This window comes from Schistocerca serialis, unplaced genomic scaffold (assembly GCF_023864345.2).
Source record: "Schistocerca serialis cubense isolate TAMUIC-IGC-003099 unplaced genomic scaffold, iqSchSeri2.2 HiC_scaffold_843, whole genome shotgun sequence".
NCBI lineage: Eukaryota > Metazoa > Arthropoda > Insecta > Orthoptera > Acrididae > Schistocerca > Schistocerca serialis.
Genome location: NW_026048456.1, coordinates 702,533 through 724,582, shown reverse-complemented (window position 1 = coordinate 724,582; position 22,050 = coordinate 702,533). Strand labels below are relative to the sequence as shown.

The 22,050-nt window shown below is 45.9% G+C and overlaps 1 protein-coding gene across 1 annotated transcript in view; it reads left to right on the top strand.

Moving 5' to 3' along the window:
• LOC126452263 (uncharacterized) overlaps nt 1-22,050 on the top strand; it is a 151,840-nt gene that overhangs the window by 7,298 nt on the left and 122,492 nt on the right. Inside the window, exon 2 of the mRNA XM_050091054.1 lies at nt 20,728-20,826. Coding sequence (XP_049947011.1) covers nt 20,728-20,826 — 99 coding nt within the window. The remainder of the gene's footprint in view (nt 1-20,727; nt 20,827-22,050) is intronic.

Below are 22,050 nucleotides of genomic sequence, written 5' to 3'. Positions count from 1 at the left end.
CTTGACGTAAGAGTACATCAACCCCAACTTTTCAGTGGTATCAGGAGCCATCATACGACTGGAAGCTGCTGGTACTCAATTGTGTGATGCCCTTGATACTGTCTACCATGTGTAGTGTGAGTTGGGTCGGCCTCATGGTCATGCAGCTGTCTAAGTGAACAACAAATTGCGATGTCTTCTCCAGCTACAATGTGCAAAATTAGTGACAGTTTTTCTGGTGATGTCACAATATTTGAAGATAATGAACCAAAGCGGGTCTGCATAGACCTCTCCACTTTCGAATTTGCTCCTGTGATGTGGAGAGGAACTTTTCCAGGTACGAAACTATTCTCAGCGACAACTGTAGATCTTTGAAAATAGGAAACCTAAAAACGCACCTTGTGATTTAGTGCAACTCTGCAGAAACTGAAGATTGACAGTACATGTTAAATAATCTGGAATACTTTAAGCAAGTGGTATAAAGTAGGTGAAAATGGTTTTATTGTTTTGGTATGTGTTATTTTTATCACTATAACTTGTGTTTTTTTTTACACAAGCAGACATTATAAACACTGCAAAAAGTGAGTACTAATCTCACAGTTTGTTCAGAAGAGAATTTTTTATTACATCGTATATAAAAATATGAACAGGTGTGTTATTAAATAAACTTATACACTGAAGAGCCAAAGAAACTGGTACACCTGCCTAATATCATATAGGGCCCCCGCGAGCACGCGGAAGTGCCGCAACACGACGGAGCATGGACTCGCATAATGTCTGAAGTAGTGCCGGAGTGAATTGACATCATGGATCCTGCAGGGCTGTCACAAATCCGTAAGAGTACGAAGCCGTGGAGATCTCTTCTGCACAGCACGTTGCAAAGCGTCCCAGATATGCATCCCAGATATGCACTATAATGTTCATGTCTGGGGAATTTGATGGCCAGTGGAAGTGTTTAAGCTTAGAGAACTGTCCCTGGAGCCACACTGTAGCAATTCTAGCCGTGTGGGGTGTCGCATTGTCCTGCTGGAATTGCCCAAATCCGTCTGAATGCACAATGGACATGAAGAAATGCAGGTGATCAGACACGATGCTTACATACGTGTCACCTATCAGAGTCGTATCTAGCCGTGTCAGGGGTCCCATGTCACTCAAACCTCACATGCCCCACGCCATTACAGGGCCTCCACCAGCTCGAACAGCCCCTTGCTGACATGCAGGGTCCATGGATTCATGAGGTTGCCTCCATACCCGTACACGCCCATCCGCTCGATACAATTTGACTAATGCGACCAGCCAACATTTTTCCGGTCACAGCAGTCCAATGTCGCCGTTGACGGGCCCAGGCGAGGAGTAAAGCTTTCTGTCGTGCAGTCGTCAAGGGTACACGAGTGTGCTTTCGGCTCCGAAAGCCCATATCGATTACGTTTATTGAAAGGTTCCCCCGCTGACACTTGTTGATGGCCCAGCAATGGAGTCTGCAGCAATTTGCGAAGGGTTGCACTTCTGTCACGTTGAACGATTCTCTTCGGTCTTAGTTGGTTCCACTCTTGCAGGATCTTCTCCCGGCCGCAGCGATGTCGGACATTTGATGTTTTATCGGATTCCTGATATCATGGTACACTCGTGAAATACTCGTACGGGAAAATCCCCACTTCACCGCTACCTCATAGATGCTGTGTCCCATTGATCGTGCGCCGACTATAACACCACATTGAAACTCACCTAAATCTTGATAACCTGCCATTGTATCAATAGTAACCGAGGTAACAACTGCGCCAGACACTTGTTGTCTTATGTAGGCGTTGCCGACCGCAGCCGTCTTCTGCCTGTTTACATATCTCTGTATGCCTATACCAGTTTCTTTCGCGCTTCAGTGTCTAAAGTAATATTCAATTTTTAAGGTCATATGTACATAAGTTTTAGATCATAAATACTTGATAATTCGTTGTTCTTTAGGTCATTAAAATCTGGGCCCTAGTAATAATGACACAGCAGAAAGACAGAGCCAGTGTGACACAGTGGTCTGATAAACTCACACCTGAGATTCACGCTCCGCTTGGGGCTATTTGACAAGTATACCGCTAATTTTTAGATGGTTGCATGCAGTCCAGTAGCTGCAAACTCCGAGGAGAAGTCCAGACCAGTATACAAGTCGACACAAATCAACTAGGTGCCACCACACGACTTAGCCTCCACTAAATGCAGGCGTACTGCTGGCTCTGAGTCCGATGTTGTGGACTTGGTACTGCCCAACCAGTGGACTACCTGCTGGTCTGTTTCCAGTCACCGCCAACCTCCTAACTTGGAGGCTGGATGTTCGAGGCCAGGACTGTCTACCCGCCCAGCCACCTTTGCTTCTGTGGGCGTATTGTCACTGCCCGACTGTCCGCCTCTGCTCGCAATGATGGGCACTACTGCTGAGAGCTGTTTTCCACTACAGCGTCCACAGAAGGGTTCTACACCTTCTGATGTGTCCTGCCCTAAGCTGTGAAGCGCCCACGAGAACTACAGTCGAGACAGAGTAAGAAGATTCCTGGCGGTTGCAGCGGACTGGTTGTGGCAGATTCGCACGCCTACCTCAACCACACGCCTATCTCAGCCATTCACGTAAAACGATTCTGTAAAAGTGTCTTTGGTAGCGCCGCAGCGTTGTCACAGGTTTACAGAATGTTGTCTCGCCTGGAGCCGTTTGCACTTCATAACTGAAAGCTGGCAACATCATCCCTAGCTGTCGGAGATCTGCTTACGCCATCTCGATTGTAGGCCGCCACAGGTACCTCACGTGAGGATTCCCACTGAGTCAAAAAAAAGTTCAGCTGTGTGTGAAATCTTATGGGACTCAACTGCTAAGGTCATCAGTCCCTAAGCTTACACACTACTTAACCTAAATTATCCTAAGGACAAACACACACACCCATGGCCGAGGGAGGACTCGAACCTCCGCCGGGACCAGCCGCACAGTCCATGACTGCAGCGGCTGAGACCGCTCGGCTAATCCCGCGCGGCCCGCCTGAGCCGCTGGTGTCACCATTCTCTGGAGGAGTGACACATAATTTCTGGATACCACAGCAGACGATTTAGCTCATTGCTTCCACACCCACTGTCCTTAACATACACCTGGAGGGTGGTGCCACCACAGGGAATCGTTAACGATAGTTGTAGTGTGTTGACTAATAAAATGTATTTTTAATCAATGATGTTTTCAAGTTGATATGTCAGACAGCTACCAGGCTTCTACACACCGCTCCGCTGTTACCCCGCCGAGAGTGGTGAACTACTGATTTCTGACGCTACCACCTCAGTTCCACCACCCATCGTAGTGGTCGCCCACCCCTTAGCCGTCAAAAATGTGAGTTGCAGGCAGTGACCATCGCTGTTGTGAGCCAGGCGTCCCAGGTTCTAGGGGCCAGGGACCTCGGATTTCGCAGCAGCAGCAGCAGCAGCAAGCTACAGGGCTGTCGCAGTCCAAGAGGTGCAGAGATCAACACATTACAATGTGCAGCGACACAGCTCAATGCATTAGAATTTCTAGTTTACAGATGATTAGGTAGAACAATTTTGTGATGTTCGAATATAGCATTAGTAATGTGCTGCTTGACATCGTCACAGTTGGTTGCAGGGAAAGCAAATGGTCGACTTTTATTGGGGGAATTTTGGAAAGTGTAGTTCATCTATAAAGGAGACGGAATACTGAAGACTAGTTCGACCATTCTTGAAACTGCTTAAGTGTTTGGGATCTCCATCAGGTTGGATTAAAGGAAGGCATTGAAAAAGATCATGAGCGTGGTGCCAGATTTGTTATTGGAAGGTCTACTCAGCATGCAGTATTATGTAGATGCTTCATGATATCGAATGGGAATCCCTAAAGACGATGTTCTTTTCGCGAGGCACTGGCACAGAAATTTAGAGAACTGCCATTTGAGACCGACTGCAGAACAGCTCTACTGCCGCCAACGAGCATTTTGCGTAAGGACCATGAAGACAAGATAGGAGAAAGTAAGTTTCTTACGGAAGCTTATAGATAGTCATTTTTCCTTCACTCTGTTTGCGTGTGGAACACGAAAGGAAACGAGTAGTAGTGGTATGTCGTATACTCCATCAAGAACTGTAGGGTCCCTGGCGGAGTACGTATGTACACGTAGATGAAAGCTGCTCAGCGTGACTCGTCTGAAGGCGACACAGTAAGGAGGTAACATAAAAAATAGTAACTTGTCGGAACACTATTTCGTCTGATCGAAATGGCTCCTACTAGAGAAGTAAGCTCGTCAACACACGATGGAATTAGTGTTAATGATGTATTGTGTGTCACAGCGAAATCTTTTTATGGTAATAAGAGGGACCTTAGAGAATTTTGATTCCGCATTTGACCTAGTGAAGCCGGTGGAACACAAAATTTTGTTCAAATTCATAAAGGCAAAAATTGCCTCAGAGGGGAGGGAAGTATTACGACCAGATGAAACTACAATCATCCGAACATTAGGTTCTTTGCTTGCTCTGGAAGATGACTCATCGGAATTACAACATATGAAATATTATATATAACTGATTGAAAATTCATACTGTACATAAGGTGTTTAAATACAGGCAGTAAAACTATTAAAATATAGAACTGAATGAAAAGTCCAATAATCTGCAGCAGCTGTATTTGTTGAAGTTGATCTAGAGTCCCACGCAACACGTTTCGCAAATTTTCAGTTGCTTCTTCTGATGTATATAATGCTATGTCATATGGTATAAAGAGTTGTTACAAATGCCACAGAGTACCAGGTGGCGTTTCTAGGCAAAGTTCTCAGCTTCCTCAACTGATGAAAACCATCATCAATGACAAATGTCCAGGCCGGCCGTGGTGGCCGTGCGGTTCTAGGCGCTCCAGTCCGGAGCCGCGCTGTTGCTACGGTCGCAGGTTCGAATCCTGCCTCGGGCATGGGTGTATGTGATGTCCTTAGGTTAGTTAGGTTTAAGTAGTTCTAATTTCTAGGGGACTGATGACCACAGCAGTTGAGTCCCATAGTGCTCAGAGCCATTTTGAACAAATGTCCAGTCTGTGTTAAAATCACGAACTGACATCGCTTTACCGATTAAAATAGCTTTTTGTCAGTCTGTGTCAAGCTACAGAGAATGTCCCTTGTAAATGTTATCCAGGAAAGTACTGGTCCCGAAAGCCGACGCCCTTATGTGTGTTTGTCACCAACAAAATAATAATCGTAGCAGCTAACAACACAATCCTGTGTGTTGTTGGAGCATGTGCGGTGGCTACCATCGGGATACTGAAATATTACATACGAAATATTAGTTCACTTTATTACAAGAATGATAAAATAATTTACTTAAGTTGATACAATCCTTTGCCGGAGGAGTGCTTGATAGTTTACAACTGCCATCTCTTGATGCACTAATTAACAAGCTGTTCTCTTGAAGTACATTACTCAACATTTACAAAGGTACATGTCCATCAGAGGTTTGAGTAACTCTTTAGTCCTACTTGATGATGTTGACTACTTCAGCTGAGTTCACGAACTTGGAAGGGCACTTCCAAGCTCAGCTCTATATTGACATCCACGTGAGGGTGATGCAGTGCTCAGAGAGGGCATGCATTCTTCACCACTGCCATTCGTCGTTGCAGACTGCAGCGAGACATCGCTGATTTCTGTGGTACCGACGTATATTGCCGACTTCGGCGTGGCGCCGCGATCTTTGGACTATACAACAGTAAGGGTTGCAAATACTGGAATGTATGGGCGCTTGGTTTGGAGTGAAACAGATTATAGTGTGGACAAACAAGACTGTCGAAATGTAAAGAGAAATCAAAGAAGCTGTCCGCAGACTGACAAGCAAGGAGGAGGAGATTAGTGTTTAACGTCCCGCCGACACTGAGGTCATTAGAGACGGAGTACCAGCTCGGATTCGGAATGGATGGGAAAGGAAACCGGCCGAGCCCTTTCAAAGGAACCATCCCAGCATTTGCCTGAAACGATTTAGGGAAATCACGGAAAACCTAAATCAGGAGGGCCGGAGACGGGTTTGGACCGTCTTCCTCCCGAATGCGAGTCCAGTGTGCTAACCACTGCGCCACTTCGCTCGGTGACAAACAGGGAGGGTCTAAATGGGCAATGAGCTAGTTGACTCTGTAGACCGAGCTTGTTTCTTACAAGGGGTTAGTACCGATGGTGTCCAAACAATCGTGAGATGTTTAGGAGATGGCTGAGTCGTCGGCTGCAGTGGAACAACAACTACAAGAAGAAAGTGCGTTAGTCCTGACGAGAGCGATGCAAATAGTCCTCCCAATACAATTTGGGCGTGAGAACGCCAAGGCGCAAGAAATCTCAAGTATTTTACATGTGGCGTACGAGGGAATACAGGGTGTATCAAAAAGAAGTATCTGGTTTGGCAGGTCTGTATCTCTGAAACTAGTAAACATATACAATGAATTTGACGTACGGGAAACTCAAAATCTTTTCTTTCCATACCTTTTCATAGGTATTCAATATGCCATCCTTGAGATGGAGAGCATATATCAATGCGGTATTCAAATTGATCCCACACAGCAGCGAGCATGTCTCGAGTTACAGCTTCCACAGCTGCTGTTATGAGATGTCTCAGTCCATTAATTGTTGTTGGTAACGGAGGCACATAAACAGAGTCTTTTATAAATGTCCACGAGAAATGGAAATTGAAATGAGCGTTTGGCGTCATTGGCCGGGAGGCCCCTTGCGGGGCAGGTCCGGCCGCCTTGGTGCAGGTCTTATTACATTCGACGCTACAATGGGCGACCTGCGCTCCGGATGGGGATGAAATGATGATGAAGACAACACAACACCCAGTCCCTGAGCGGAGGAAATCCCCGACCCAGCACTTGGTGCAGGGAGTGGCAACTGACCCTTAACATAGACAAATGTAATGTATTGCGAATACATAGAAAGAAGAATCCTTTATTGTATGATTATATGATAGCGGAACAAACACTGGTAGCAGTTACTTCTGTAAAATATCTGGGAGTATGCGTGCGGAACGATTTGAAGTGGAATGATCATATAAAATTAATTGTTGGTAAGGCGGGTACCAGGTTGAGATTCATTGGGAGAGTCCTTAGAAAATGTAGTCCATCAACAAAGGAGGTGGCTTACAAAACACTCGTTCGACCTATACTTGAGTATTGCTCATCAGTGTGGGATCCGTACCAGATCGGTTTGACGGAGGAGATAGAGAAGATCCAAAGAAGAGCGGCGCGTTTTGTCACAGGGTTATTTGGTAACCGTGATAGCGTTACGGAGATGTTTAATAAACTCAAGTGGCAGACTCTGCAAGAGAGGCGCTCTGCATCGCGGTGTAGCTTGCTCGCCAGGTTTCGAGAGGGTGCGTTTCTGGATGAGGTATTGAATATATTGCTTCCCCCTACTTATACCTCCCGAGGAGATCACGAATGTAAAATTAGAGAGATTAGAGCGCGCACGGAGGCTTTCAGACAGTCGTTCTTCCCGCGAACCATACGCGACTGGAACAGGAAAGGGAGGTAATGACAGTGGCACGTAAAGTGCCCTCCGCCACACACCGTTAGGTGGCTTGTGGAGTATAAACGTAGATGTAGATGTAGATGTAGCCGGGAATCGAACCCGGGCCCGTAGGACGTCAATCCATCAGGCTGATCACTCAGCTATCGGGGCGGACATCACATCAAATAATCACACATAGTCAGGTCTGGTGACCTTGGAGGCCAGTAATGTAAGGCTAAATCATTTGGTCTAGTGCGACCGATCCATCGTTCAGTAATCCTTTGATTTAAAAAATCCCATACTTCCAGATGCCAGTCTGGTGGTGCCCCATCCTGTTTGTAAATGAAGTCGTTCGAATCAGTCTCCAACTGTGGGAAAAGAAAGTTCTCAATCATATCGAGATATGTGCTTCCTATAACAGTGTTCTTGGCAACGATAAATGGGCCATATATCATTTCCCGTGAAACTGCACAAAACACATCAAATTTTGGAGAGTCCCTCTCATGTTGTACAACTTCATGTGGTTGTTCCACACCCCATATTCTCACCTTATAATAGTTTACCATTCCATTTAAATGAAATGTTGCCTCGTCACTAAACACTAAGCGTGGAAGAAAACTGTCATCCTCCATCTTGCAAAGAACGAAATTACAGAACTCCACAAGTTGTTGTTTGTCACCTTCGCGAAGAGCTTGAGCAGCTGAGCTTTGTATGGTTTCATGTGTAAACGTCGACGTAGTACACGCCAGACGGACATCAGGGGGCACGTTGAACTGTCGAGCTGCACCGCAAAAGGATTTTTGAGGACTCCTTGTGAAACTATGGGGGATGCGTTCGACGTCTGTGTCAGGCACTTGGGGACGGCTCGGCGATTTGCCTTTACACAAACAACCTGTTTCTCGGAATTGTTCATGCCATCGTATAAAGGTCTATGCTGTAGGCGGATTCGCACCATACCTAGTAAGAAAGTCACGCTGAACAGTTGTTACAGACCAGCAGTGCCAAAAATATAGAACACAAAACGCTTTCTGTTGTTCCGACACCATTTTTACTACACTCCTGGAAATGGAAAAAAGAACACATTGACACCGGTGTGTCAGACCCACCATACTTGCTCCGGACACTGAGAGAGGGCTGTACAAGCAATGATCACACGCACGGCACAGCAGACACACCAGGAACCGCGGTGTTGGCCGTCGAATGGCGCTAGCTGCACAGCATTTGTGCACCGCCGCCGTCAGTGTCAGCCAGTTTGCCGTGGCATACGGAGCTCCATCGCAGTCTTTAACACTGGTAGCATGCCGCGAGAGCGTGGACGTGAACCGTATGTGCAGTTGACGGACTTTGAGCGAGGGCGTATAGTGGGCATGCGGGAGGCCGGGTGGACGTACCGCCGAATTGCTCAACACGTGGGGCGTGAGGTCTCCACAGTACATCGATGTTGTCGCCAGTGGTCGGCGGAAGGTGCACGTGCCCGTCGACCTGGGACCGGACCGCAGCGACGCACGGATGCACGCCAAGACCGTAGGATCCTACGCAGTGCCGTAGGGGACAGCACCGCCACTTCCCAGCAAATTAGGGACACTGTTGCCCCTGGGGTATCGGCGAGGACCATTCGCAACCGTCTCCATGAAGCTGGGCTACGGTCCCGCACACCGCTAGGCCGTCTTCCGCTCACGCCCCAACATCGTGCAGCCCGCCTCCAGTGGTGTCGCGACAGGCGTGAATGGAGGGACGAATGGAGACGTGTCGTCTTCAGCGATGAGAGTCGCTTCTGCCTTGGTGCCAATGATGGTCGTATGCGTGTTTGGCGCCGTGCAGGTGAGCGCCACAATCAGGACTGCATACGACCGAGGCACACAGGGCCAACACCCGGCATCATGGTGTGGGGAGCGATCTCCTACACTGGCCGTACACCACTGGTGATCGTCGAGGGGACACTGAATAGTGCACGGTACATCCAAACCGTCATCGAACCCATCGTTCTACCATTCCTAGACCGGCAAGGGAACTTGCTGTTCCAACAGGACAATGCACGTCCGCATGTATCCCGTGCCACCCAACGTGCTCTAGAAGGTGTAAGTCAACTACCCTGGCCAGCAAGATCTCCGGATCTGTCCCCCATTGAGCATGTTTGGGACTGGATGAAGCGTCGTCTCACGCGGTCTGCACGTCCAGCACGAACGCTGGTCCAACTGAGGCGCCAGGTGGAAATGGCATGGCAAGCCGTTCCACAGGACTACATCCAGCATCTCTACGATCGTCTCCAGGGGAGAATAGCAGCCTGCATTGCTGCGAAAGGTGGATATACACTGTACTAGTGCCGACATTGTGCATGCTCTGTTGCCTGTGTCTATGTGCCTGTGGTTCTGTCAGTGTGATCATGTGATGTATCTGACCCCAGGAATGTGTCAATAAAGTTTCCCCTTCCTGGGACAATGAATTCACGGTGTTCTTATTTCAATTTCCAGGAGTGTAGAACTGAAGTGGACGCACACTGCTGCTACCTAGCGGGAACCAATAAGACCCGAGACTTTGTTCCTTCCAACAGTACGTGGTTCACGGAAGCAACTAAACCTATTAATAGACAAATTGTCACAGATATGCCATTAAGGAAGACGAGTATTCCTGTAAATAGTAATGTAACACTAAATGAAGAAGAAGTGCTTCGTCTGAAAGTCATCACCAACTTAGCAGTAAGTTCTACACGTGCAGTAAACACATACCTAAGCGTGGAAGGGGCCGGGAAAGCAGGGCACAAGTTTCTTGTGTAAGAGTCGCGACGAAATATTCCATACGATGGGTTGATCGATAGATTTTTTAACACACTGTAAAGTCAAGTTAGACTCTCCGGGTAAAGTATTAAGGACCAGGGGACCTGTGCGAAACTTTTTCACTTTTACAGTGTAAAATACTGACAGTGTCTGGAAGAAGTGTGATATGGGTAGTCGTGGCACAGTCATACATTACCACACTGGCGGTACCGTATACAGTATAACTGGTGTCAATGAAGCCAGTACTCTAGAATCGCAATATGGCGGCGAGCGCAAAGGACGTGTAAACAGCTGTTTATTTACTGTTAAAACTGTCGTAAGGAATTGGAGAAACTGATATAACTAAGTTACCTAGTTTTGACACAATGGTCAATACATGCCCCGTGTTTCGCTGTAATTTATCGTACAGTAGACCGTACTTAAACGGAAAGAAACATGTCTCAATGCAAGCATAACAAGAAACATTCTATGTACTTTTGCTCTCGTGCTGTGACTGAAATGAAAGCCGCGCGGTATTAGCCGAGTCATGGACTGTGTGGCTGGTCCCGGCGGAGGTTCGAGTCCTCCCTCGGGCATGGGTGTGTGTGTTTGTCCTTAGGATAAATTAGGTTAAGTAGTGTGTAAGCTTAGGGACTGATGACCTTAGCAATTAAGTCCCATAAGATTCCACAAACATTTGAACTGAAATAAAGTCCCATGCTTCTTGAGAGAGCGTACGGGAACGATGCGGGAGACCCGCACCGCCGTACTAGGCAAGGTCCTAGTGGAGGTGGTTTGCCGTTGCCTTCCCCCGACCGTAATGAATATGAATGATGATGGTGAAGACGACACCGCAACACCCAGTCATCTCGGGGCAGGTGTAAATCCCTGACCCCGCCGGGAATCGAAACCGGGACCCGCGTCTTCGGGAAGCGATAACGCTACCGCAAAATCATTAGCAGCGGACTCTCGTACTGTACGTAAGCCTAAAGAATTAGCATTAAAGTTCGTCTCATCTCCAATACCGGCAGTGTTTAGATAGTTATTTTATGGTATTTAATAAATACAGAAAAGACGTAGCTTAATGGTGTGTCTAACCAGTTTTGATCAACTTCAGCTTTTCTTCGACTAGTATGCTCGTTGTGAAAGTGCTCCTACGAGTAGAACGTGGTATTTGTCGTTGGTAACGAATGCCCTTATTCATCTGAGCATTCTTACGAAAGCTACAGTCTGTTTCGAATGTGTATATATGTAACTTGATATTCTTTTCATGACACGATTCTACAATTTATGTATTGAACTCACTAGTGCACAAATATTTGCTTAACTCCAGAATTTGTTTAGACTACCTCGTGAGGCTCATTTCGTTTCAGAAAATCGTAGCAGTACCATACACATACTTCCTCACGCCTCCATCTTACCTCACCAAACGTCAGACTTCAGTAGCTAAAAGATGCGTTTTTGCCGGTCTAGTGATGTATGTCCGTGAGCTGTGGGAATGAAGAGAAAACATATTTGACAAGTGAAATTGTTGATAAATATCAGCGCCTATAAGCAGCTAAAGGTCTGGATTTCATTGTAATTTCATTCTTCGAGAGCTGCAAGATCACCAATGGTATTTGTATAGATACCAGCTTCATATCTTTCACAAGAGTGTTTTCTACCGCCGTTTTACACGACAACCGGTCCCATCTAGATGCTTTCACAGTTCAACCAAGTAAGTTTAAAGTTTTTCAGATTTACTCACCTGTTAGCGATATTATCCCCACTGCCCGCTAGGTTCACGCATTTGAGCTGTAATTATTTCCTTTTTGTTCCACTGTCCGACAGTTGTGGCCGAGCGGTTCTAGGCGCTTCAGTCCGGAACCGCGCTGCTGCTACGGTCGCAGGTTCGAATCCTGCCTCGGGCATGGATGTTTGTGATTTCCTTAGGTTAGTTAGGTTTAAGTAGTTCTAAGTCTAGCGGGCTGATGACCTCAGATGTTAAGTCCCATAGTGCTCAGAGTCATTTGAACCTTTTTTTTGTGTTCCACTGTGATGAAACTCTAACCGCATTCAACGGGTAGCTGGAATTAACAAGCAATTACATAGCTGGAACAGAGACTGTTCATGCATTCAAATTAGTATTTCGTGGTTGGTTGGCTTATTCGAGGGAGGGGAACAAACAGCGAGGTCATCGGTCCCATCGGATTGGGAAAGGATGCAGAAGGAAATCGGCCGTGCCCTTTCAAAGGAACCATCCCGGCATTTGCCTGAAGCGATTTAGGGAAATCACGGAAAACCTAAATCAGGATGGCCGGACGCGGGTTTGAATCGTCGTCTTACCGAATGCGAGCCCACTGTGCTAACTGCTGCGCCACCTCGCTCGGTAGTATTTTGTGCCTTTCACTTATCTGGCGGATCGTGCAGCGGCTTTCTCATTCGGAAATCGCATTTGAACGTTGTTAGTCAGTGAGAAGATCGTTTTATGACTCGAGCTGCTCGCATTGGTCAGGGTCCTTCAACTACCACGCGAATATGGAATCGATGGGTTCAAGAGACCCATACACAACCACACGCAGAATATCAACGATCCCACGCGACTATCGCCCGAGAGGACAGTGAAATCTCTTTTTTGGCCATAGAGGACGATACAGGAATGGGCTTGTTTGCGGCAAGACTTTGATACAGACAGATGACAGTACGAAGACGTCTGGTGTGTCACAGCTTCCACAACTGCGGCTTCCCTCTCCTTAGTGGAAGACAGAGGTGCGGCGGTAGAGGTCCAATAACGGCAGCTCTGAACACAGGACTGACGTGGCCTTCTCAGGCGAGTACCGGTTCTAAGTGAAGCATCCCGATGAACGTGCCCAAGCATGCGGGCCCCAGTGACAGTGAACGTTAACAGACTGCGGTTTTTATTGTCACATGGCACCAGCATCGGGCGCGATAGTGTAGAGTATCATGGATACACAGGACCGTCACCTCTGCTTTGCACAGTCAGTAGTTTGGACAGCAGCTCTTAGTTAGGGCCGTTGGCTGTGCCCTATCTTCCAGTTCTTCGTGTCGTTATCCTTCTGGTGTTTCTTCCGTTTGGGTTGTAGAAATATAATTTAAACTGTTTCCACATTCCCAATCCTGAGTGCAAAAGGATAACTCATCTCCGACTCGGGTGGAACTATCCACATCCATTCATGATGGAAGCTGAAAAGGATGGAAAACTTCCGTTTTTAGATGTCTTGGTCTACAAGAGGGATGATGGGACATGATGACCTACTGTTTATCGTAAGCCCACGGATATGGTTCAATATATTCATGCATGTCATCCATCACATCAATGCAAAGGGATCCTACGTACATTGGTAAAAAGAGCTTACGCCATCTCGGATGCAGATAGTTTGAAACAAGAACTGAATGATCTAAAAGCTGTTATGCTGACAATCAGATCCGTCAATGCTCTACAGATTGGACCTTCGCGGGAACCAACAGGAGATACAAGCAAATCGGTGGCATTCCTGCCTTTTGCGGGGAGCATATCTTCAAAAACAGGAAGAATTTTAAAGAAATTTGGTATTACAGCTCTATTCCATCCGGCAGCTAAGACCAGAGCTCTGCTGGGATAATTGGAGTTCGAGAAAGCCCGGGGTCTACAAGATTCCCTGCCATTGCGGGGAAGCCTATATTGGACAAACGATTCATACGGTCCAGGATCGTTGCATGGAGCATCATCGCCACAAGCGTTTATTTCAGCCAGAAAAATATGAAGAAAAATCCTTGTCTTACTGAAGGACATATAATGTTATGCGATGAGCCACAAGTGGTTGCCCCTACGTTGTGGGACTAGGACTGTGTAGTGAAAGAAGCCATTGAAATCCGGCTGTCTGATAATATTATAAACAGAGATAAGGGGTCTCCTTTCAGTAAGAATTGGAACCTTGTTCTGTTTGACATTAAGAAACAACGGTTCTTGTTTCGGTCATTAAAAACTCTCAGTAGTGTTTGATATTGATTCATCGTTTCCGCGAACTTTCACCAACGGTGCGCAGCTGTGTCTGTCGCTAGAGGGCAGTTATTTTCGCTACGCACTATGGACCCGCGGTCGGTGTATAAGGGAGCCACCGCGTTTGATTTCAGTTCCGGCGCGGGACAGTGCGACGGCCTACTCACATGAAGATGACGGCCAAATGGGACACCGAAATATTGTGCCCAGATGATATGTTCCTGCTGGAGATCAGACATGAATACAACCAATTATTGCGCCGGGAAAGCTTACGGAGCCACAACAAGGGTCTAATATTCAAATCTGCGAAAAAGCGGAAAAGCGGAACGAATATTTAATTGAAATTGTCAGTGTGTCGCCTCTGGAGTATGCCTGACAGCGTGCTTAGATATATTTCTCTCTACACGAAACCTAGAATCAAGTTCTCATAGATTCTTCACTTTCAAAGAATAATTTCTTGTTTCGGTTTAAGTAAATATTTTCAAACGAATTAAATGTTGCACTGTAAATCATTCTTCAAACCAATAAGCACATTGCTAATCAAGCGACTAACCTCAGGCTACCAATAAGAATAAATAAATGTTGAAACACACTTGTAATATATTCTCAACTAAATATTACACACACTGCTCCTTATATTTTTCGTATCTATCCTTTAAGTATTCAATTAACCCAAACATTGGCTTCTGTAGAAGACCTGGTCTGCTGCTACACAAGAGCATTGCGCCACGCAGAAAATTATAAGAGACAAAGACAGGCGTTTGAAGTAGTTAATTTCATTTCTTGACTGGCGGCAGTGGCATCCCACCACTTCTTGGCTGCTGCTGCATGGTCGTCCTGGTGTCACCACACACGGAGGCGTGGCATGGTACTTCTTTCCCAGGCGCTTCCGGCTACTGTGCGGCGTCGTAACACAATTATTTATAGAACATTTTTAATACAAATTAATATGCGATTAATTCACCCTCAACTTTTCTTTTCACTTCTCTCAACTTTATTGTTTATCAGAGGATTTTTTATGGACAACATATTTGTATGGAGATAAACAGCGATTAATTTACTTATAATCAACTATTCAAAATGACAGTCACAATCGCATTATTTATTTTGCCACCAACCGGTTTCAACACGCGATGGGGTCATCTTCAGGGCAATTTACACTGTACAGTTATAATATTAGTAAGTAATCATGTACATAATCTACACAAAATTAGTCAGAGTTACATAAATAAACAGATTTTTATACCCATTTGGTCGCTCGCTGGAGTCGTCACCCTGCCGTGCTTGATACGGGCAAGTCTTCAGGTCCAGATTGTATACCGATTAGGTTCCTTTCAGATTACGCTGATACAATAGCTCCCTACTTAGCAATCATATACAACCGCTCGCTCACCGATAGATCTGTACCTGCAGATCGGAAAATTGCGCAGGTCGCACCAGTGTTTAAGAAGGGTTGTAGGAGTAATCCATCGAACTACAGACCTATATCATTGACGTCGGTTTGCAGTAGGGTTTTCGAGCATATACTGTATTCAAACATTATGAATCACTTCGAAGGGAACGATCTATTGACACGTAAACAGCAAGGTTTCAGAAAACATCGTTCTTGTGCAACGCAGCTAGCTCTTTATTCGCACGAAGTAATGGTCGCTATCGACAGGGGATCTCAAGTTGATTCCGTATTTTTAGATTTCCGGAAAGCTATTGACACCGTTCCTCACAAGCGACTTCTAATCAAGCTGCGGGCCTATGGGGTATCATCTCAGTTGTGCGACTGGATTCGTGATTTCCTTCAGGAAGGTCGCAGTTCGTAGTAATAGACGGCAAATCATCGAGTAAAATTGAAGTGATATTAGGTGTTCCCCATGGAAGCGTCCTGGGACCTCTGCTGTTCCTGATCTCTATAAATGACCTGGGCGACAATCTGGGCAGTTCTCTTAGGTTGTTCGCTGATGATGCTGTAATTTACCGTCCAGTAAGGTCATCCGAGGACCAGTATCAGTTGCAAAGCGATTTAGAAAAGATTGCTGTATGGTGTGGCAGGTGGCATTTGACGCTAAATAACGAAAAGTGTGAGGTGATCCACATGAGTTACAAAAGAAATCCGTTGGAATTCGATTACTCGATAAATAGTACAATTCTCAAGGCTGTCAATTCAACTAAGTACCTGGGTGTAAAAATTACGAACAACTTCAGTTGGAAAGACCACATAGATAATATTGTGGGGAAGGCGAGCCAAAGGTTGCGTTTCATTGCCAGGACACTTAGAAGATGCAACAAGTCCACTAAAGAGACAGCTTACACTACACTCGTTCGTCCTCTGTTAGAATATTGCAGCGCTGTGTGGGATCCTTACCAGGTGGGATTGACGGAGGACATCGAAAGGGTGCAAAAAAGGGCAGCTCGTTTTGTATTATCACGTAATAGGGGAGAGAGTGTGGCAGATATGATACGCGAGTTGGGATGAAAGTCATTAAAGCAAAGACGTTTTTCGTCGCGGCGAGATCTATTTACGAAATTTCGGTCACCAACTTTCTCTTCCGAATGCGAAAATAGTTTGTTGAGTCCAACCTACATAGGGAGGAATAATCACCAAAATAAAATAAGAGAAATCAGAGCTCGAACAGAAAGGTTTAGGTGTTCGTTTTTCCCGCGCGCTGTTCGGGAGTGGAATGGTAGGGATATAGTATGATTGTGGCTCGATGAATCCTCTGCCAAGCACTTAAATGTGAATTGCAGAGTAATCATGTAGATGTAGATGTATGCATGGTTGGTTCTCTGCATGAACTTAAATAACGGTCAACAACACGTGGGCAGACGGTAAACGCCCTCCACGGTGACCAACGGTAGTTACATGCTTAAGCAAAAAATCGTAAATTTTAAAGTTGGTTCCAGTTGTAATATAAAACATAACACATAATAATAATAAATATAGCAGCAGCAGAAGACCACATGGATTGACAAAAATATGGTGGAAGAATGGTTATGGTACGCCGTTACCATAACTTCGAACGCCACACAAAGATGGTATTACAGCAGACGACTCATACGAAGGGTCTACCATGACGACAGAGTCCCAACCACACAGGCTAGGGGGCGCTTGATATATACTATCGCCCATGGCAACGGTGTCCCTACCACAAAAGATAAAAGGCTCTGCTCTATCCACAAATGATGTGAAACATGAATGGGACAGCAGTTACCTGAATTTTAAATAGTTGTAAATTTCTCGAAGTCTAATTAGCTATATTTACCATTATTATTTATCATGTTTTATATTACAACTGGAACAAACTTTAAAATTTACGATTTCTTGCTTAAACATATAACTACCGTTGGTCACCGTGGAGGGCGTTTACCGTCTGCCCACGTGTTGGTCGTTATTTAAGCTCATGCAGAGAGCCAACTATGCATAGTTACTAACCGTACACAGGCAGGGTGACGACTCCAGCGAGCGACCAAATGGGTATAAAAATCTGTTTATTTATGTAACTTTGTCTAATTGCTAGTAGATTACGTACATGATTACTTACAAATATTATAATTTTACAGAGTAAATTGCCCTGGAGATGACCCCATCGCGGGTTGAAACCGGTTGGCGGCAAAATAAACAATGCGATTGTGACTGTCATTTTGAGTAATTGATTTATCAGAGGGATTAAACAAGGTGTATGAATGGTTGGTCTCGGTGACTATTATATGTTTCAGCAAGATAATGTAAGACCGCATCCTGCCCGTGCTGCCCCGACCTATCTCGATACAGAGTGTGGCCGACATCTGGCCTGGCCAGCATATTCTGCAGATCTTTCATCCACTAAAAGCATCTGGTCACGGGTAGTGTAGATACTAACACTCACATTACGTCAGCCATTATGACTGTTGAACTCTGGCACAGTGTCGAAGCTACACAGAATGACGTACTCGTATCTGTCATCAGGGGACAGTTGGACCCTATGCCTAACCGAGCTAGTCATTCTTGCTGCTTCAGGACAGTTTTATGTACAGAACTGTATACACTACTGGCCATTAAAATTGCTACACCAAGAAGAAATGCAGATGATAAACGGGTATTCATTGGACAAATATATTACACTAGAACTGACATGTGATTACATTTTCACGCAATTTGGTTGCATAGATCCTGAGAAATCAGTACCCAGAACAACCACCTCTGGCCGTAATAACGGCCTTGATACGCCTGGGCATTGAGTCAAACAGAGCTTGGATGACGTGTACAGGTACAGCTGCCTATGCAGCTTCAACATGATACCACAGTTCATCAAGAGTAGTGACTGGCGTATTGTGACGAACCAGTTGTTCGGCCACCATTGACCAGATGTTTTCAATTGGTGAGACATCTGGAGAATGTGCTGGCCAGGGCAGCAGTCGAACATTTTCTGTATCCAGAAAGGCCCGTACTGGACCTGCAACATGCGGTCCAGCATTATCCTGCTGAAATGTAGGGTTTCGCAGGGATCGAATGAAGGGTAGAGCCACGGGTCGTAACACATCTGAAATGTAACGTCCACTGTTCAAAGTGCCGTCAATGCGAACAAGATGTGACCGAGAGTTGTAACCGATGGCACCCCATACCATCACGCCGGTTGATACACCAGTATGGCGATGACGAATACACGCTTCCAATGTGCGTTCACTGCGATGTCGCCAAACACGGATGCGACCATCATGATGCTGTAAACATAACCTGGATTTATCCGCAAAAATGACGTTTTGCCATTCGTGCAACCAGGTTCGTCGTTGAGTACACTATCGCAGGTCCTCCTGTCTGTGATGCAGCGCCAAGGGTAACCGCAGCCATGGCCTTCGAACTGATAGTCCATGCTGCTGCAAACGTCGTCGAACTGTTCGTGCAGATGGTTGTTGTCTTGCAAACGTCCCCGTCTGTTGACTCAGGGATCGAGATGTGGCTGCACGATCCGTTACAGCCATACGGATAAGATGCCTGTCATCTCGACTGCTAGTGATACGAGGCCGTTGGGATCCAGCACGGCGTTCCGTATTACCCTCCTGAACCCACCGATTCCATATTCTCTAACAGTCATTGGATCTCGACCAGCGCGAGCAGCAATGTCGCGATACGATAAACCGCAATCGCAATAGGCTACCATCCGACCTTTATCAAAGTCGGAAACGTGATAGTACTCATTTCTCCTCCTTACACGAGGCATCACGACAACGTTTCACCAGGCGTCGCCGGTCAACTGCTGTTTGTGTATGAGAAATTGGTTGGAAACTTTCCTCATGTCAGCACGTTGTAGGTGTCGCCACCGGCGCCAACCTTGTGTGAATGCTCTGAAAAGCTAATCATTTGCATATCACAGCATCTTCTTCCTGTCAGTTAAATTTCGCTTCTGTAGCACGTCATCTTCGTGGTGTAGCAATTTTAATGGCCAGTAGTGTATATCCCCGAAATCCCGTACAAATCTAACCACGTATTCTAGCTACTGTTCTGCGCACGCCCAATAAGTAGTTATTCGCTTTCAGATTTTTTTTTTTTTTTTTTTTTTTTTTGTCATCAGTCTACTGACTGGTTTGATGCGGCCCGCCACGAATTCCATTCCTGTGCTAACCTCTTCATCTCAGAGTAGCACTTGCAACCTACGTCCTCAATTATTTGGTTGACGTATTCCAATCTCTGTCTTCCTCTACAGTTTTTGCCCTCTACAGCTCCCTCTAGCACCATGGAAGTCATTCCCTCATGTCTTAGCAGATGTCCTATCATCCTGTCCCTTCTCCTTATCTGTGTTTTCCACATATTCCTTTCCTCTCCGATTCTACATAGGTATGGTGTTGCAATTTTAACAACTAGCAATGTTCATCACACCAGTCAACATGGTACGCACATCTGAACACCTGGTGCTTCATAACAATTTGGAGAGAGGTATCCATCCACTTGGAGCTTGGCAGACCAGCGATGAAGGATTTTCCTTGTCTCCTTGCAGGATGTCGCCACCGACCACGTCGTATATTCGCCGAGGTTGGTGGCGCGTGCCAGCCGTGTTGATACCTCTGTTGTTACTGTTGATCGTCAGCTACAATTTAGGAGACACCACAGAGACCATCACTGCGTTCGTCAGGTCGCCCCAAATAAAGGTCAGTTCCTTCATGTTGCTTCCATACTTCTGCAAATATTAGCGTCAGCTGTTAAATATTTTATTGTAAAGAGTTAAAACTATTTATCCTCTTACTGTTTTGTCACCAGCCATCTATGTTTACCGTCTTTTGTCTCTTGACTATCAATTGCGAAGTTTTGAGACTTGATCATCAGGGGCTTTAGGGTAGTAATCAATGCTGTGTACGACCGTAAGTAAAGGGGATAGGGGGCCGGACGCTGTGGCCGAGCAGCTCTAGGCGCTTCAGTCTGGAACAGCGCTGCTGCTACGGTCGCAGGTTCGAATCCTGCCTCGGGCATGGATGTGTGTGATGCCTTTAGGTTACTTAGGTTTAAGTAGTTTTAAGTCTAGAGGACTGATGACCTCAGATGTTCCTTGTCTCCTTGCAGGATGCCGCCACCGACCACGTCGTATATTCGCCGAGGTTGGTGGCACGTGGCAGCCGTGTTGATACCATCACTGCGTTCGTCAGGTCGCCCCAAATAAAGGTCAGTTCCTTCATGTTGCTTCCATACTTCTGCAAATATCAGCGTCAGCTGTTAAACGTAATGCTTAGAGCCATTTGAAAGGGGATGGATAAAATAATGGTAACAGTGTTAGTAATGGGATGGTTGTGTTTGCCGATCAACAACGCAGGTAAGGCACGTGTCGTGCTGGACTGTGCTTGTTCAGTACGGACTAGGCAACAGTGCAGGTTGTTTACGAGTAGTGCACACTTCTTATCTGCATTTAGAAGCCGAGATCGACGTGCAATGAAAGACCTAACAGAGTTCCAAAGAGGGCAGATTGTGGGGACCCCATTAGCTGCAGCATCAGTAATCTAGACGGCCAACTTATTGAATGTTTCAAGAGCAACTGTTTCAACAGTCGTGACAGCCTACACAAAACATGGAAAGACACCATCGTGTAAACGTAATAGTAATAATGACAGAGATAGTCGTATGCTGATACGAATTGTGCCAAAACAACACAAAACCATGGCGGCTAAAGTGACTTCAGAGCTCAATATCCATCTTCGAGACTGTATCTGTCGACACTGTTCGCCGAGAACTCCATAAAGCCAATGTTTATGGACGGACTGCTACACCGAAACGATAAGTGGCGACAACCAACGCAAAGAAGCGTAAGACATGGTGTCAGGAGCATAAATCCTGGACGGATGATCAGTGGAAACATGACATATGGTCCGACGACTCAAGGTTTCCGTTATTTCCAACATCGTGGCGGGTTTACGCCTGGAGAACGCTAAACGAAGCCTACAATCCTGATTGCTTCATTCCAGCTGTTAAGCGTGGAGGTGGATGTGTGATAGTGTGGGCAGCCATATGATGGTATACTGCTAGTCACATCATTACTGCCAAAGTTTATGTAAATATTTTAGATGATCAGGCGCACCTTATGATGGAAATGTTGTTTCCCAACAATAATCCCATATTTCAGGACGATAATGCACCCATTCACATAGTCAGGACAGCACAATCGCGGTATGAGAAGCATGCAACTGAACTGCAGCGACTTCCCTGGCCAGCATAGCCCACAGACTCGAAAATTATCCAACCCTTGTGATCGGTATCGGAGCGTAGACTCCGGAACAGATATCCGCCTCCCTTTTCGCTACAGGAGTCAGAAAAGGCTCTGATCGAAGAGTGGCCTAACATTCTATTGGAGACTATACAGTTATTCATTATATGCCAGTATTCCAAGAAGAATTG